At 43.6% G+C, this 18,033-nt stretch overlaps 1 protein-coding gene across 1 annotated transcript in view; it reads left to right on the top strand.

Moving 5' to 3' along the window:
* Nucleotides 1-18,033, top strand: part of CAPSL (calcyphosine like) — a 39,829-nt gene that overhangs the window by 2,387 nt on the left and 19,409 nt on the right. The window contains exon 2 of the mRNA XM_002815488.5: nucleotides 15,076-15,212. Within this exon, the coding sequence (XP_002815534.1) occupies nucleotides 15,076-15,212 (137 nt within the window). The remainder of the gene's footprint in view (nucleotides 1-15,075; nucleotides 15,213-18,033) is intronic.

Below are 18,033 nucleotides of genomic sequence, written 5' to 3'. Positions count from 1 at the left end.
ACTCTCTTGGAGGAGGGAGGATGAAGTCAGGATGTCTTTAGAACTCTATACTTTTATAGATTTGGAGGAGGGTGATGTGAATTTGTTCATAACTGGTGGCTCCATTTTTTTCTGGGTCTTTCAAGGCAAGGTCTGGAGTGGCAAAGGTTTGGATTAGCCTCTGAGGAGACTGGAAGAAGAACCTGACCAACATCATATAAAAGTAGAGTTGTGTGTTGCAGAAGGCCTAGCTGTGGTTAAAGAATAAATGCAGTGACACCTGTCCATGCTGGCCTGTGGGTTTATTCAGCTGCACTTCAGTCTGCCTTTAAGTACATGGAGCATGGGCAAATTGAACCAAGCTAGCTATTATTTTGAGATGGTGGGAGGTTGACAAATGAGGGTCAAGAAGGAAGGCACTGGTACCAGATGGTCAGAACGATGCACAGAGTGTGTAAAATGGATAAGAAGGGAAGTGGATCCAGAAGGGAGAATGAGGTAGGTAATGGCTGGGGTGAAAATGTAGGGACAAAAGGCTGGAGGTCCCATAAGGTCAGAAGCAAGTTGGAATAATGGAACTGAACAGTGCAGAAAAAGTCAATCTTGAATTTTGAACTTTCAGTCTGGGCACAGTGGCTCATGTCTGTAATCTCAGCATTTTGGAAGGCCAAGGTGGGAGGACTGCTTGAGCTTAGGAGTTCAAGATCAGCCTGGGCAACATAGCAAGATCCTGTCTCTACTAAAAATAAGGAAAAATTAGTTGGGTATTGTGGTGCGCACCTGTTGTCCTAGCTACTTGGGAGGTTTCGGTGGGAGGATCACTCGTGCCCAGGATATTGAGGCTGCAGTGAGCTATGATGGCACCACTGTGCTCCAGCCTGGGCAACAGAGTGAGACCCTGTCTCAGAAAAAAAAAAAGAATTTTGGACTTTCAGAGGAGACCAGATTTGGTTGGGAAGGAATGCTGAGACAACAAACAGATAGAGTTGAGTTGGTAGAAACCAAGGAGCTCCAGGAACTTCATAGCTGCCTGTTGGATGGATTGTCTAGATGAGCTCTGGGTTTTCCCAGATTGATGACACCACTTGAAATGGAGAGTACATCTCTGAGGCAACATTCAGAGTCTCAGTGATTTATAAACTGACAGAACCAAAGAGAAACATAGGAAGTGTGTCCAGCTACGCTGTGCTTCAAAGAAGGATGTGGATATAGGTCATGATGTGGAGGTGACAGGGTGCATCTTAAAATCTGTGAGGTTCCTTAATACTTAGAATTTGGGGTAAGAGGTGCTTTCATCTGAGAAGACTGTAAGAGGGGTAGGTTTCCTTATGCAAAATTAGATACCATCCAGGATAAAGACATTGTACCAATCAGTGTCTTGGCAGGAAATTGATGGCATATTCAAAAGTAGTAACAGAAAAGAGTTTAATGAAGGACAATTCACAGAAGTGTGGGTAGGGATAAGGAATATAGAGAAAGCATAATGAGACACCCAGCAATGCCACAGTCAGAAGGGACAAGAAAGGTGTTACCCATAGCCTTAAAGGGGCAAAAGGAGGAGTGGTTTTCATATCTCAATCAAAGCATTTCTGTAGGGAGGGCTGCCTTTGGTGAACGATATGGTCACTGAAAAACTGTGGCTTGGCAGAGAGGAAGCTGGGGAAATAAATACTCCAACCTCTATCTCCTCCTCTCCTCTGATCTTCTGCTGATGCCTCCAAGTGGTGGAATCCAGCTGGAAGCCAGCGAGCAAGGAAGTGTGGTTAACACAATTTATGGAGGTCAATCTCTTGTAGCACAGATGTGGGTGGGGAATGGATCAGGAGAAGCACACAAGCAAACAATATTCAGCTCAGCTGTGACGATTGCTGTTCAGAGGTTGATCAAGATGAAGAGGCTTATAATTGAATAAGGAATAGAGGAAAATCTGGGTGTCTCTGGATGGAAGGTGTGCTTGGTCCCAAGAGGGCCAACCTCTGCTGTAACTTGTGGAGGTGGTGGTGAGGTGCTCGAGAGCAAGGAGTGGGAGTGTTTAGCTCGTGGAATAACACTTTCGGCTTCAACCGTTGCTTTAAACTCTTGATGAATGAAATAAGAATTTTCCTTGTAAAATGTTGCTCTTTATTCTGACATCAGACAGCTTTGTATAAAGAAAACATATCAAGGTTCACAAGAGCAGTTTTCTATATTTCAGAAGTCAACAGAATGGCATTTGGGAGAAGATGGCATTACAAGACACTGAATTGTAGAAATGGCCACGGGTTGGCTTCTCACGGGATTCTTAATCCCATGAACATTTGTTCAATTTATGATATTCTTTAGAGCAGATTGTCTCCCACATTTTTAGCCATAATTCCATTGCCACTCAGCATCTTGTTTTTCCTGCAGTCTGAGAATAATTTTAAAATTCTTGTATATTTTCTTGTAACCTGAAGTCAAATAGAATTAAAATTTCCCAAACTAAAAAGTGTAGTTTGAGAGAGCAGGACAGTCCTCGGTTGAGAGGTGGATGACAACTCTTCTTCCTTTCTTTGGAAGCTCTGCTTAGTGTGTGTCCCCTCTGCAGTTACCCCTCTAGCCTGGACAGGAGTTCTTCACACCAAGGGAGGAGCAGGCAAACGCTCTTCAGTAACAAACAGCATCAGTCCTTCTTACTTAGTGTGCTTTGGACTCAATATTGCTAATAAGCTTGACCCAGTTTTTATAAATGGGTGCCCTGTGGTGACTACAGGGGTTTCCTGTTTAAAAAATGAACATTTTCTGAGATGTTGTGGATAATTTATAAAAGGCTGCTGGGGGACTGGCAGGTGCAAAAGGCCCTGCTCAGAATCTTGGTTTTGCTACTGATGTGTGAACTGAGACAACCTCCAAATCTCTCTGTACCTCAGTTTCCTTATTTTGTAAAAAGTGGATATAGCTATGTCTGTAACCTATAAGAATTGTTATCAAGACTTATTTTATACCAGACAAATTTTCGGCTCTAAACAAACTGACTTTGAAAAGCTTGCAAAACACAGGCCACCCTTTTGGCAGAGAACATGGGACAGAGTAAGTGTGCAGTAAATATTTCCTATTACTGTTGTTCTTATCTTTTGCATAGTCCCGGAGGTCAGCAAAGTGTTTCTATATAAGGCCAGAGAGTAGGAAATTCAGGTTTCATGGGCCAGAAGGTCTATGATGCAACTATTCAACTTTTGAGTTGTAATGTGAAAGCCACCACAGACCATATAGAAATACACGTATGTGGCTGTTTTCCAATAAAATGTTATTGACAAAACCAGGTGGAGGGCCAAATTTGGCCCATGGGGTGTGGTCTGATGTCCTGGGCCTAGATTATTTTAGGTTATGTTTGCCTGCACTGAGGGCATCCTTCATAACTGCCCATGGAAAAGTGAGCCTTACTTGCTTTGGGTGAACGGAGGTGAAAAGGGAAAAATCATCAATGTGTTGACCTCTGCCCTTAGGGCTTTCCTTAGTCTTCTGCATCAGAGTGATCCGGTTGCTCCATATGTTTAGAAAGCTTCATGCTCCACATGGTTTTGTGAAATAAGCTGATCTAGACATGCTCACACTCTTACTTTTTGGAATAACAATATTTCTTCTGCCAACTGAGGCAGAAGCTGTAAGTTGCCTACTCAATAGCCACTGTCTTCATTTTTATAAACAGAACCTTAGGGGTGGCAAATTATTCAGCCAAAAATCAGGTTTCCCAGACTCCTTTGGAGTGGCTGATGAGATTTACATAGAAGGAATTGGGTGAATCTTCTGGGAACCACTTCAGAAAGGGCTGATTTCGCTGGGAAGAGCACCCTTCTTGCCTTTTGCCCTTATCTTTTCTTTTGCTTGGAGTGTGGAGGTAATAGCTGGAGCTGCTATGGCTATTATGTAGGAATATTATGTACCTTTAGGCAACTTTGAGTGTAAAAACTATGCTAGGGTAGAAAGATAGTAGAGTCTGGAAACATTGATGACTACTTGAGGCACTTCCAGTCTTCTTTTACATGAGAGTAAAGAAAATCTCTATCATTTTCAGAGACATGACCTGTTTCTATTATGAGTCGCTGGACACAATTCATAACTGATACATTGATCTACACTGATGTTGGAACTATGACATTGGATTTCTATCCCTTAACACTTTTTGGTTTTCTGGAAGTATCAGTTAAGAACAACTAGGATACAAATAATTGACGAGATTTCTAAGTGGCCATAAAATAAACATTAAAATAGACAAATGACTCCAAAAGAAGCATTCATTCTAAGGGATTGCAAGATAGTTACTAAGTGATTTTGGTGACTAATGGCTGCAAAAGGGCAAATGTCCGCCAGAGCTGTGTCTTTACTTGCATCTAAAAGAGTGATAGAAGATGTACCAGTTGGGCTTTTTCCTTGCAGTGGGTTTGAAACAATTGTCTGAGGTCATGACTTCATGGCAAAAATGGAATATTTGAAAGCTACCTGGTTGGTCTTAAGAGCATAACCACTGAAATCAACGAAAGTTTTACTTTTCTTTTGTCTTGGTTTTATTTATTTATTTCTCTGTATTGCAATTCAGCTAACTCTTTGCTTACCTTTGCATAGTTTAGGTAGCTTCTTACTCTCTTTAAGATGTTGCATTGAGCAGATTGACCTAACTCAGAATAGATTGTAAGTTATTTCTTGGTAAAAACCCCAGAGACTGAAGGCACAGCAAAGGGAAAAGCAAGATGGAGAAGACAGCAAGGAGAGAGCTATTAGGAGAGTGCATGCCCCCTAACATTCCCAGTGGATGCTTATTATGACAAGGATCCTGCAACCTTGGGGCCTCTGTACTTTATTAAACCTTGTTTTTTTTTTTTTTAACCACATTGTGTCAGTTACATGGGTTCTTGAATATTATGCTAAGCTGTTTATTTTGCTCTCTTTCATAGTCAAAAGTGCTGGAGAGGCTGTTACTTGATAAAATTCTACTGAGAGAAGAGGTTATAATAGAGTGACTTTCTCTCTCCTCCTTAGTCTCAGGGGTAGTTGAGTGTCTTCTCACACTGGATTGCCAGTTATTTTACCCAGCTAAAGGTCAATATTTAGGGTCAGCCCAAACATCGCAAGAATAAGCTTTTTGCCATCTGTATCAGTTAGGAATATTTTTGACTACAAGTGACTGAAGACCTGACCAACAACAGATTAAACAGATAATACAAATGATTATGTTTCTTACAAGACAGGAGTGTGAAGTCAAGAAGTTTCCAACATTAGTTCAGCAGCTCCATTGATGTCAGGGCTCTAAATTGGTATGGATATGATTCCCTTGGCCTTCCCTCATGATTGCATAGAGGCTGGCATAGCTCCAGACATCACATCCTCACTCAAGGCACGAGGAAGGCAAAAGAGATGAGAGAGATATTCCAGAGCTCTCAGCACTTTCCTTTGGGTCCCTTTGGCCAGAACTGGTTCCTGTGCCTACCCAGTAGAAAGTGGAATAGGGCAGAGAAAAAGGGAAATAGAATGACTTTGTCTCAACCAGGTGGCAGTGTCTAAAAAATTAGTTGTAATTCAAATTTAATCAAGTTAAAACTACTTCTAGGAATGTAAACTTCCAAGGTTTGGAACCTTGGCTATCTCATCCATTCCTCTTGTATGGCACATAATAGGTGTTTAATAAACATGCGTTAATGCAGAACTAAGACTAGAGTGAGGCAAGGTAGGTGTTTAGGGTGCACTATTTAAGGAGACACTCATTCTCAGGCTTGGGCAAGTGTATGGTTAACATTTGCATGATTCTGAGACTGTGTGCCTCTTTAAACATTGTGCCTTTCTCTTACTTAGCCCTAGCCCCAACCCTGGTTCAGTGAATAAAGTGAAATATGAATATGTATGAAGTAAACACTTTATCACAATGATATTTATAAAATATTATTTTTAAAATGTACCATATCACAAACATTAAAATAAGGACCGAATTCACATCTCAAAGATCAATAGAAAGAAGTAAAGACTGTAGTTTAGCATAAATGGGCTCTACACAAACCTGCCTATTGAGAGTGGCTGCAACATGCATTTTAAGCATTTTGAGAAAATGTATTCTGATGCAGAGAAAATGTGGTAAGATGCCAGATTTCAGTGACATCTTATTTCCACAGTATGCTATGTCACTGAAGTATAGAAGAAATGCCGTCATACTTTATGTGGTATGTGGAAGTTGGCAATCTAAACAAAAACCAGATGTTTCATATATTCATACATTTTAGAAAAAATTTTAAAAATAAATTGTGGGAAAATAGTAAATTGTATAAAAGATAATCAGTGCAGAAGTTTTGAGTTTGATTTAAAAACGCTCACACATCATTTTAATTAAAACAAGCAGAGAAAAAAATAGCTGCTGCAAGAGGAAGAGGCTAAGTAAAATTTTCCATCTTAACCAGAAGGTATTTACACTGAGCCTTAAGGATTTGAAAACCCAAGCAAGGACCTAAGATGGGAGAAGGGGTCATGTTTAGGGACTGTGAGTGGCCCGGATTCGCTCTGTACTGCTGTCCTCACGCTCTGCTGGTATGAAATCTAGCAGCACTCCAAAGCATTCTTTTCCCTGAAGCTTTTCCTTTCCTGCATTTCATGGACCTTCTCTGAGTCCCCAAAGCAATTTATCAGTTTTAAGCAACATCATGGTGTAGCTGTTGAATGCAGTAACTTAGAACTCATGTCTGGCCAAGGTGGGTGGATCATGAGGTCAGGAGTTCGAGACCAGCCTGGCCAACACGGTGAAACCCCATCTCTACTAAAAATACAAAATACAAAAATCAGCTGGGCGTGGTGGCAGGTGCCTGTATTCCCAGCTACTCGGGAGGCTGAGGCAGGAGGATCGCTTGAACCCGGGAGGCGGAGGTTGCAGTGAGCTGAGAATGCACCACTGCACTCCAGCCTGGGCAACAGAGCAAGACTCTGTTTCAGAAAAAAAAAAAAAAGGAACTGTTTTCAGCCCTGGCTCTGCTACTCCCTAGTGGCACATTCTCAGACAAGTGACCTGGGTTCTTCAGGTCTCTGCTGACTTCCTGTAATAGGGCAGTAGTGTTTGATAGAATCCACCACACGATGCAATGTGTGGATATATGTAAAGTCCTTAGCCAAGGACTTAGCCCCCAGCATAGTTACAACTGTATTACTAACTCTTCTCTTCATGCCTTTATCTTGCCCTGTGTTGTGTTATAATAAGGCCTTACTCCTCTTACTAGAGGGTGACCTTGTATTTCCTGTAGCTTATGTTCTCAAACTTAGGGATACATGAAAACCAACTAAAAACAATAAAATGCCCAGCCGCAGCATCTACACCAAGAGAGTCTAATTTACTGTGCTTGGTGAGTGCTGTGGGCATCTTTGTTTTTCAACAGCACCCACGGTGGTCCCAGGTCTTTCTCTATAGCAGGGCTTCTCAACTTCAGCACTGCAGACATCTCTGACTGGTAATTCTTTGTTGTCAGGGGCCATCTCGTGTATCTTGTGCAGGATGTGTAGCAGCATCCCTGGCCTCTACCCATTAGATGCCAATAACACTATACCCTACTTCCGTTGCAACAACCAAAAATGTCTCACAGGAGGCATTATCAAATGTTGCCTGGGGGTGGGGGGGGATTGTACCCAGCTGAGAAGCACTTCTCTATAATTATTACCTGAAGAGTTAGCACAGTGCCTTGCATAGCTAGTGGTGCTAAGGGCATGTTCAGTTGATTCAAACTCAAATGGGCTCCGTGAAGTAACTCTTACGATGTCAATAACACTGACATACTCTTATCTGAGGTTTCTGTGTACTGCAGAAGCCATGTATTCAAACTGTCAGGGTCTTCAATTTCGGTCTCTTCGGAAGGACATCACTATTTATTTACTTCCTAGCCACCTGCTAGGCTATACTCAACACCTAGTGCTATGGTTTGAATGTTTGAAATTCATGTTGAAACTGAATCCCCAATACAATAGTATTAAGTGGTGTGGTCTTTAGGAGTTGGTTAGGTCACAAGGACTCATCCATCATGAATGAGATTAAGGTGTTTATAAAAGTCGCTTTGCAAATTATTCAGCCCTTTTTTGCCCTTCTGTCTCTTCTGCCATGTGAAGACACAGCATTAGTCCCCTCTGGAAGATCCATAGTTCAAGGTACCATCTTAAAGGCAGAGAGAATAGTCCTTGCCGGGCACCAAATCTGCTGATACCTTGATCTTGAACTTCCCAGCCTTCAAAACAATGAGAAATAAATTTCTCTTGTTTATAAATTACCCAGTCTATGGTATCTTGTTCTAGCAGCACAACTGTACTAAGACCTCTGGAATGCAATATTTATTTCAGAAGGTCATTTTCCAAGGGGAAACTTATTGAGGAACTATGGGTTTTTGCCATCTACCATGTAGTAATAGCTGGTTTATTGAATGGACTAAAGTCAGGGCAGATGGTTTAATTTTTTCCATTAATTGCCTTCAGACATGGTCTGTTGTATATCTCTTCTCAAACCTGGATGACATTTCAAGTATTGAAAGGTCCATCAAGTCTTAATCAAAATTTCAATCTTACACCCAGTTTCCAAGTACAGAGAGAAAGAGCAAAAGCCACATCAAGTTTCCCATCCCTATGGGGGACTGGTCTCAGTGCTCAGGATCAAGCCTGAGCTAGCAGAATAGGGAATGTTTTGTCTTGGATGAGAATTTAAAAGAAGGCAAATGTTTTCCACCTTCTCAGAACTAGCTTGATGCCCTACAAACCTCATCAACAGCTGCCTACTGTATAACTTTCTCCTTTCTTCTCTCCCCATAGTAGAATGTTTCCAAACACATGGAACCATTATAGCAACCCCAGGTTCCCTGCTATGTAATGGCACAGGTATCTAACAATTACAGAAATGCCTAAAAATGTTAAAAATCATGACATTGTCTGGCTATGGGGAAAATGGGCTTAAGAGCATCAAGAGGTGGGACAGGCGCTCGGAACAACTGGACTGCAGACGGCTGCTGTTGTCACAAGGCTGGACCTGCAGGACTTCCTCAACAGGACAGCTTCCTCACAGTACGTGCTGTCTCAATCAGTGGGGTGCAAAGGAAGACTGTCCAGGCAAAATCTGGTCCAGCCATATCTACTGCACATCCCTGCCAGCGGGGAAGCCTCCTTTCCCCTCCTCAAGCACATCTCGCCTCTGTCCTCTCCACCACATTTGCTGTCACTTTCTATTTACCTAATTCTGTCCTTCCCTTTCCACTTTAACACAGGTTAACCCTCTTCTCTAAAGTTCATCCGAGCTGACTAAACCTGCTTCAGTTCTCTTTCAAGGAACGGTCTTTTCCCTGAGAAAGGAAAACCAGGAATGTACTGTCAGAGAAGTCAAAGGAGGGAGGGTTTCTTGAGGGTGAGGTGAGAAGTTTCCATTGGATTTTGCAACAAAGAGGATGTAAAAGGCTTGGTGCCTTATGGTGTCTGGATCAACGATCTCTAGGGTTGCCTCTTTAGCAATAAGATCCCCTTCTGTGTTTGCAGGTAGTTGGCTGCAGATGGAAAGGAACAGAGAAAGAGGAAGAGAGAGAGATGTAATTCAGCTTAATGCCACCAGGGGGCACCAAAGACAAGTCAATGGATGCAGGCTAGGGCTAGAGCAGTTCCCTCTTCCAAGGGTCCACTTAAATCTGTCTCTGAAACTTAGAGAGAACCATGAAGATACAGACCTCATGTATTTACAGCTTTCCATATCCTTCCTACAATAATTCGCAAAATCCAGGCAGACAGAGAGTTTGGCGTGGCAGTTGTTGTGCACCGGGGGGACAGTGGAATGAGACAACCTTAATGGGACCATTGCTACCGTGGCTACACTCTGCCTCTGCCCCAAATCTCCAAGCTTCTGTGAATATCCATCCTCCCTTGCCGCCAGCCACTGGAGGGTAGGAGTGGAGAGCGCAAGCAACAGCTCTGGATGCCAGCCCTGAGTCCGCCCTCTCCCTCAAACTGCACGTTCTGCCACTGGCCGTCTTGTATCTCTTCCTCTCTCTCCGTCCACACGGTCCAGGCAGCATAGCTGGAAACAACAGTCTCCCACTGGCTAGCCTGTCCCGCCTTCCTATCCATTCTTCTCACTTTACAATGCAAACGGCCTTTCACTTTTTTTTTTTTTTTTTTTTTTTGAGACGGAGTCTCGCTCAGCCGCCCAGGCTGGAGTGCAGTGGCACGATCTTGGCTCACTGCAACCACCGTCTCCTGGGTTCAAGCGATTCTCCTGTCTCAGCCTCCCGAGTAGCTGGGATTACAGACAACCGCCATCATGCCTGGCTAATTTTTGTATATTGGTAGAGACGGAGTTTCACCATGTTGGCCAGGCTGGTCTTGAACTCCTGACCTCAGGTGATCCGCCCGTCTCTGCCTCCCAAAGTGCTAGGATTACAGGCGTAAGCCACCGCACCCGGCCAGAAGACTTTGTGGTCTCCTGTTTTTTTAAGAAGACTTTTTCCCTTTTTTGTGGTCTCCTGTTTTTTAAGAAGACTTTTTCCCTTTTTAAGAAGACTTTTTCCTTTTTTAAGAAGACTTTTTCCCTTTTTAAGAAGACTTTGTGGTCTCCTGTTGCTCTCAGGACAAAATCCAAATCCCACCCTGGCACCCCAGGCTCTTTGGGATCTGATGGCTGCCCGCCTGGTCAGTTTCATCTTTACCCAAAATTCCCCTTTCCCTACTTCCTCCGAATCTCCACTACTGTTCATCTCCCCCTGCCACCCATACCTCTGTTCTCCAACCATACTGAAATACTTGTACTTTCCTAATTATATTGTTTTCTCTCTCACCTTGGTCTAAGTAGTGGGTACACCTTCTATCTAAAATATCCTTCTATCCCCACGTCCCCAGCCTCGATAACTACCACCTTCCATTAGGATGAAAGTTCAGACATCACCTCCTCTGAGAGGTCCTCAGAAAGCCCCACTCCCAGGCCAGGTAAGCCCCCTGTCCTCTTGTGATTGCATCCCCCGCTCAGCCCCTAGGCTGTGAGCGTTGTCTTGGTCCCGCTTTCATCCTACCCCTAGCACAATGCGTGGCGCTTCCTGAGCTCTTAGCAGACCTTTGTGGAAGGCAGAGACTGAACCGCACGCCTGGCCGGGGGATTGTGCAGACGCTTGAGAACACGTGGTGGCGCTGCAGCCAAGTGCGTCGGGAGCGCAACCTGTTCTCCGCCTTGCACAGGGATGCGCTCCGTTGTCACCACGCCGGATCTTTAAGGTTCAGACAGAGTCTTCTGCAGGCAGAGACATCTTGTGCACTGCTGTGAAGTCGGTGACATATGTTTGGGGACTGACTCTTGCCCTGGTGCCTGGCGTCTTTATTGAAACTTCAAAGCTGAGCATCTCTCTTATTCACTTGAGATCCTGTGCAATCCTGCCTTCCTTAAAAGCCCCGGTGCTTAATAAACTTTATGTTTTCCGTTCTGCTTAAATACAGGAGATTAGGATTCAAACTAATGAAGACTCTAGGCTATTCAAGGACTTGCTCCTCTGAGTAATTCCTCACACTCCCACACTCTATTCCAGCATAGTGCCTTGAAAAGAGTACACAATACACTTAGCTAGTGGTTGGTAAACTGGGTGATTCAATGATTAAAAAGGATGCTTACTATGGGCATTTCAAGTTTCATGGCAGGCTAGCAGGAGAGAATGGACTTTTTTTCCCCTTGAATTTATTAAATTAGACTCCAGAAATAAACTGCCCACATCATTGCTCGGTAGGGTCAGCCTCAAGAGGTGGGACAGCATGAGGTACTGGGCTGGCTGTCTCTTGCCTTCCTGGACTGGATCCCACTTTCCTATGAGAAAGCACCATCAAACTGTGCTTTGAGATTCTTATATATTATTTCACAAACCACAAACATGATGAAGCAGAAAGAGCCCTTGGGAATCAGAAGCCCTCTGTTTTGGTCTTGGCCAGGACTTTTGAGCAAGTCGGTTTGCCAACCCAATCCTTAGTTTCCAAGTTTGCAAAATGAGGTTGCACTAGAGGATCTTCAAGGGTCATACAGTTCTAACAGCGTGTGGATTACTGTGAGCCACATTTCCGTGGGACTTGGGCAAGTTACCTGATTTCTCTGCATCCTAATTTCTTTATCTGTGAAATACCAATAATAGTAGTAATTAGCTCATAGGCTTGTTTTTCTTTTTTAACCTTTGCTAATTTACCAAGATGACTACGTGCCCAGCACACTTTAAAATTTATTTTTAAAATGACAGATAAAGTTGTACGTATTTACCTTGTATAACATGATGTTTTGAAGTATGTATAATTGTGGAATGACTAAATCTAGCTAGTAACATCTGTGCATGGGTTTTATTTTATTGAGATGAATACACATAACATAAATTAGCAATTTTAAAGTGTATATTACATTCACAATGTTGATAAACCACCGTCTATATCAAGTTCCAAAACATTTTTATTACCCCTGAAGGAAACTTTACACTCATTAAGCAGTCACTCCCCACTGGCCCTCCCACCCCAGCCCCTTACAACCACTAATTTGCTTTCTGTCTCTATGAATTTGCCTATTCTGAATATTTCACATAAATGAAATCGTAAATGTGTGACATTTTGTGTCTGGCTTCTTGTACTTAGCATAACATAGCCAAGGTTTGTCCACATTGTGGCATCTGTCAGTACTGTGTTCCTTTTTATGGCTGAAGAATGTTTCATTGTATGGCTATACCACAATTTGTTTATCCATTTATCCATGGATGGACATTTGGTTTGTTTCTACCTTTTGGCTGTTGGGAGTAATGCTGCTATAAACATGGGTATATGTGCATTTGTTTGAGTTCCTGTTTTCAGTTCAGCTCACGGGGTTTTTGTGGGAACTGGACACATGCTTACTACCTAGTGGGGGCACCACTGATGCCTTTGATATTATTCCGAAGGTGTGCAAAAAGGGTCCCACTGGGGATCTGTCCCAGATCCAGGAGCCGGATCTCACTTTCTCTCCATGACTGGTTTTTAGTCTCTGTTTCTCTTCATTCTCACTTACTGTCATGGATGGCAGGGAAAAACCAGAGCAAAATGAGTAAGGTGGACAAGGTGGGGGAGATGTCATGGGAAATGAGAATGGGAGGTGAGCGGCTGGGGACAGCCATTGGGCAAGTATCATGAAGCAAGGTCAAGGGTCAGGAAAGACGATGGTGGTCCTGGGAAGGATCAAGACTCTGAGGTGGGTTTAGAGAATGAGAAGGGCATGTCGTCGACACCAGTTTCTGCTTCCATAGGGGTTGGGGTGGGGATGGGGCACATGCCACTAGCAGAATATGGTCAGGGCAAGAGAATGGCTCAGGCAAGGATGAGAAAGACAGCAGGACATGGCTAGATGAGTGAATTGGTGGTCTTGTCCGTGACTCAGGATTCTGGCTGTTAATGAGGGGAGAGTTAGTGCTGAAGCTGGGAATGAGCTCTGGGAATTGTCAGCTTGAGGTCAGGTGACAAAATAGTAATAAGCAAACGCCAGTTATTAGAAAGCTAAAGCTGCCAGGAAGGGCACAGTCTTGGCTGCAGGTGTCCCTGTTGGATGAGAATTGGAACATGCTCCTTGTGTGTGCCTGGCAAGAACGGAGATGGAAGTTTCTAAGTGCAGGGTGTGCCACTGTCTGGAGTTCCAGGAAACCTCTGCTTAGGTGCCAGAGGAAGCAGAGGAAGACTGTGTAGCTTTAGACAGAGCAAGTCTTTCCTAATGTGGAGTAAAGAGCTGGGACCTAGACAGGTCTCCTTCTTGACCCAAGGTTCAAGAGAACTGAAAGGAATTGCTCCCACCTTCACCCACATACTGGGAATCTGAATACAGGGCAAGAAGGAGGGATCCCGTACCTTGGCTCGGCAGAGGCTGCAAGAAAGTGGCCATGTTAAGTGTGTGCATCCCTGACTGTCTATTCTGGCCTCAGTTATTGGCTTGTTGAGATTCCCTTTCCCAAAAGTCAAATAAGGAGTACCCTGTATGGGAGACCTTTCAGGGCGTATAGGAGAAAAACAGTCTTGGCATAGACCAGGTTGTGAATCTGCAGATTGCTGTCTTTGATGAAAATAATTCAGTCCTAATGTAACACTTAGGGGAAGTGCCAGAATTTGACTGGGGAGGGAGCCTTGAAGCCAGGGTGGAACCACATTCTAATACCGTTTTGTTTTGTTTTTTTTCTGCACATTGCATGCTGCCCTTTGCACATCCTTTAAGCCTCTTGCCTCTCATTCTTTTCATTCACGACTCACAAGTAACTTCCAGAGTCCCCCATTTACTGAGTATGTGGACTCACGAGAATTAGTGTTTTTTGAAGCTGGGATGGAATTTAAAGACTATCTTATCCAATCCTCCCATTTAACAGAGGAGGAAACACAGGCTATGAGATTCACTCACAGGCAGGTTACCAGGCAGATGGGGGTGAGGGGTGGGGGGAGTTGAGGGGTGGGGATTGAAGAGTCAGGACTATAACCCAGGTCTCCAGGCTCCCAGCCAAGTGCTCTTCCCACTGTTTTGCAAGCTTTGAGAGCTCAAGTGTGGCTACAGGAGTTTGTACGTCCCTGGGGGACCACTCAGGAGACAGCACTTCACTGCACCCATCCTAAGAACCTCGTTAGGTGTTAGTGGACACTAAACTGTGAATCAAGGAGACCATACCCATTACTGGTAAGAATTATTAAGGATCAAGTGCTGAAAATCTCATTCAAGACAGCAACAAAATCAATGTTTAGACCAAAGAGGAGAACATTAAATGTGAGGGTCAAGGGAATATGGAAAATTCTACATAAAATAATATGGTATATAAGGTTGGTTCGAAAAAGAGAGTATAGAGAAATTGGACTTCTTTTATGCATGGAAGAGGGCTTCAGAAAGATCAAAGCATCTTGGGAAATGGTGATATATTTAAGATTATTGTCTAGGCTGGAGAAGCCAGATGTCCTCAGGACTAGATAAGTAAGTTATAAATATGCCAGGCACAGTTGGCATAGAGAAAAATTGGAAATTCTGAGAGGTTTCCTGACAGAGAAGGCTGTACATTTCCTTCTCAGTGAGGCTGCTGTCACTCTGCCCAACCAGAGGCAGCGGTGAGGCCTGGACTTTGCTAACATGCTATGGCTTCCCCTCAGATGGCAGGGACAGCGCGCCATGACCGAGAGATGGCGATCCAGGCCAAGAAAAAGCTCACCACGGCCACCGACCCCATTGAAAGACTCCGACTGCAGTGCCTGGCCAGGGGCTCTGCTGGGATCAAAGGACTTGGCAGGTAGGACCCAGCTACAGGTGGCAGGGAATGGAGCGGGAAGGAACGACTCTGCCAGGTGAGGCTAATGTTGGCCACGTGGTCTTGGGCAAATCGTTTCCTCCTAGGGGCTCAGTTCCTTATTTGTAAAATGTGGAGTTTAGAAGAGTTGATCTATGAGGTCTCTTGTGACAGTTTTTGGATCTTAGTCCCAGATTCAGCAAGACTCATATCTGCTACAAGACAGTGCAGCTCTGGGAAAATATGAGGTAAAGGGAGAAGCAGCATGTGCCCTGGCATGGAGATGCCTACCAGGACAATGAGAGAGACTCTCTGCAGCTGTGATAATAAAGGCCAGGGTGGAAGAGGGAGGAAGGAACAGTCAGTTAGCCCTAATTGCAGAATTTGGAGTTTTGCTCTCAGGCAATCATTTCTCCATCACTTCCAGGGACACTTGTATTGCTTGTCAGGTAACTGATAGCTCACTGCCAATGGGGTTCTCTCAGCTGGGTAGCTCTTGTTCTCCCACCCTCTGTCCTCTGAGTGTGAATAGTTTTAAGGACTGAGAAACCCAAGGGGAAAGGAGATTGTGAGCCTCCTGAGGGCAGGTCCTGTGCATTGTAACAAACTCCATCAAGAGCCTGCCATGGGCCAGGCATTGGACACATCTCAGGGACCTGTGGGTAAACAAGGCTTCTTAAGCCCCCATGGAGGACTAAGACAATGAAGAATATGAGTGATCTAAATGGCATCTCAGTGGTGTGAGAAGTTGTTTATTAGAGAAGTACAGGGTGCCAATGGGAGGGAAATCTAGCCTTACACCCAGAAGATGCGGAAGGCTTCACTTCCAGCAAGGTACTGAGTGCCTGGGAGACAACTCTGAACAGTCCCAAGTCTCAGACTAAGCCCAGCTCTGTCAGAAGGCCAGGCAGTGGGGATATGGACCCTGGTGGCCAGGCTGCCCCAGTCCAATGGGAAGACCAGCCCCCATGCCCTCAATATTGTGTCACTTCAACCTCTACCCCGTTCATCGTGGGTCCACATCATTGTCCTTAGTGCAAATCTTTGAGGAATCCTCTCTTCTACTCTCTGGTTCACTCAGTGGAATCCCTCCTGCTACCTGTTCCATCTTCTCCCCATACCCACTGCACACCGTGTTTCTACCAGCCTTTCCACTGGGAACCACTCTACAGTCAACAGACACCATTCCATCCTAAGCCTTTTGCAGAATATGCCATCTGCCTCACTTACTGGCCTTGGCCTTCTCTAAGCACCTCCTAACTCAAGTGGAAGCTGCCCCTTCTCCTCCACTCCTACCTTAGGGTCAGTTGAAGACTGAACACTCTCCTTCAGTCTAACTCCAAATCCCAGGTCATACACACCCCTTTGTTCACTTATTTCTTTCCCATAAATCCTGTCTTAGAAGGGCATCTCTTCAGGTTAGGCTCTACCATCTTCCCCCCTGCACAACATTTAGCATTCTGTGAAGCATTGACTCCCGGCATCATCTTTCCACCCTGAGTCTTTATCCTGACCAAGATCAAGACGACTCTGTTATTTATAACCTTGGCACCTTCATTTTTTGACATGAAATTCTTGTGGTTTTCAACAGTATACGTGCTTTCTTAGTCATTTCCAATTGCCTTGTAAATGTAGATACTTCTCTAGTATGTACATTCTCAAGATTCTTTTGCTAGTATCCTTAATTTATCAGACAACTTGGCTACTCCTGAGTTAGCACATCTCTACCTTGGCCCCTTGTCACATTATAGGAATGATATCCGTTCCTGAGATCCAAACTAATTTCACAATTTATATATATATATATATACTTTTTTTGTCAGGAAAGATACTAGCTAACTAACCAGTGAATATCTCTATGTAGTTGCCTTAGTATCCAATCCAAACAAAACAAAAGTCATTTTTTTTTTTTTTTTTTTTTTTTTTTTTGCAAATAGAGCTCATTCTGCAGCCCCTACAGTTTTAACAGTATTACTACTCTTCCAGGTCCTTGGGTTGAAAACTTTAGAATTATCTTCATTAGCCCACCATATTGACTCCTTTATTTCTATAATATCTTGAAATCTTTATTTTTCTTATATTCATCCCAATTGCTCAAGTGTAGACACTCAACATTTTTTCACTGGACTCTTATGATAGTATTCTTACTGGTTCCTTTGCTTGTAAGTTTTCAGTCCTCCAATTCATTCAACCCATTATTGCTAGAGTTCTCTTAGTTCTCTTATTGCTAAGAGAACTATTTTGATAATGTCACTTCAAGTCAACCGTTTAATGACTTTAAAAATGACTTGCTAATAAAGTTCAAATTTTTAGCATTTAAGGGCATTTAAAAGTCTTTAGATTCTGATTACTCCAACTTTCCATCTTTTAAAAAAATTGTTCTTTAAGTGCTGGGATACATGGGCAGAACACGCAGGTTTGTTATATAGGTACACATGTGCCATGGTGGTTTCCTGCACCCATCAACCTGTCATCTACATTAGGTATTTCTCCTAATGTTATTCCTCCCCTAGCCCCCCACCCCGACGTTCATGTTCCAGTGTGTGATGTTCCCCTCCTTGTGTCCATGTGAGCTCATTGTTGAACTCCCACTTATGAGTGACATAATGCAATGTTTGGTTTTCTGTTCCTGTGTTACTTTGCTGAGAATGATGGTTTCCAGCTTCACCCATGTCCCTGCAAAGGACATGAACTCATCCTTTTTTTATGGCAGCCTGATATTCCATGGTGTATGTGTGCCGCATTTTCTTTATCCAGTCTATCATTGATGGGCATTTGAGTTGGTTCCAAGTTTTTGTTGTTGTGAATAGAGCTGCAATAAACA

The sequence above is a fragment of the Pongo abelii genome, chromosome 4 (genome assembly GCF_028885655.2).
Source record: "Pongo abelii isolate AG06213 chromosome 4, NHGRI_mPonAbe1-v2.0_pri, whole genome shotgun sequence".
In the NCBI taxonomy this organism is placed as follows: Eukaryota; Metazoa; Chordata; class Mammalia; order Primates; family Hominidae; genus Pongo; species Pongo abelii.
The sequence above is the reverse complement of the archived record's forward strand: the minus strand, read 5'-3'. Positions and strand labels throughout refer to the sequence as shown.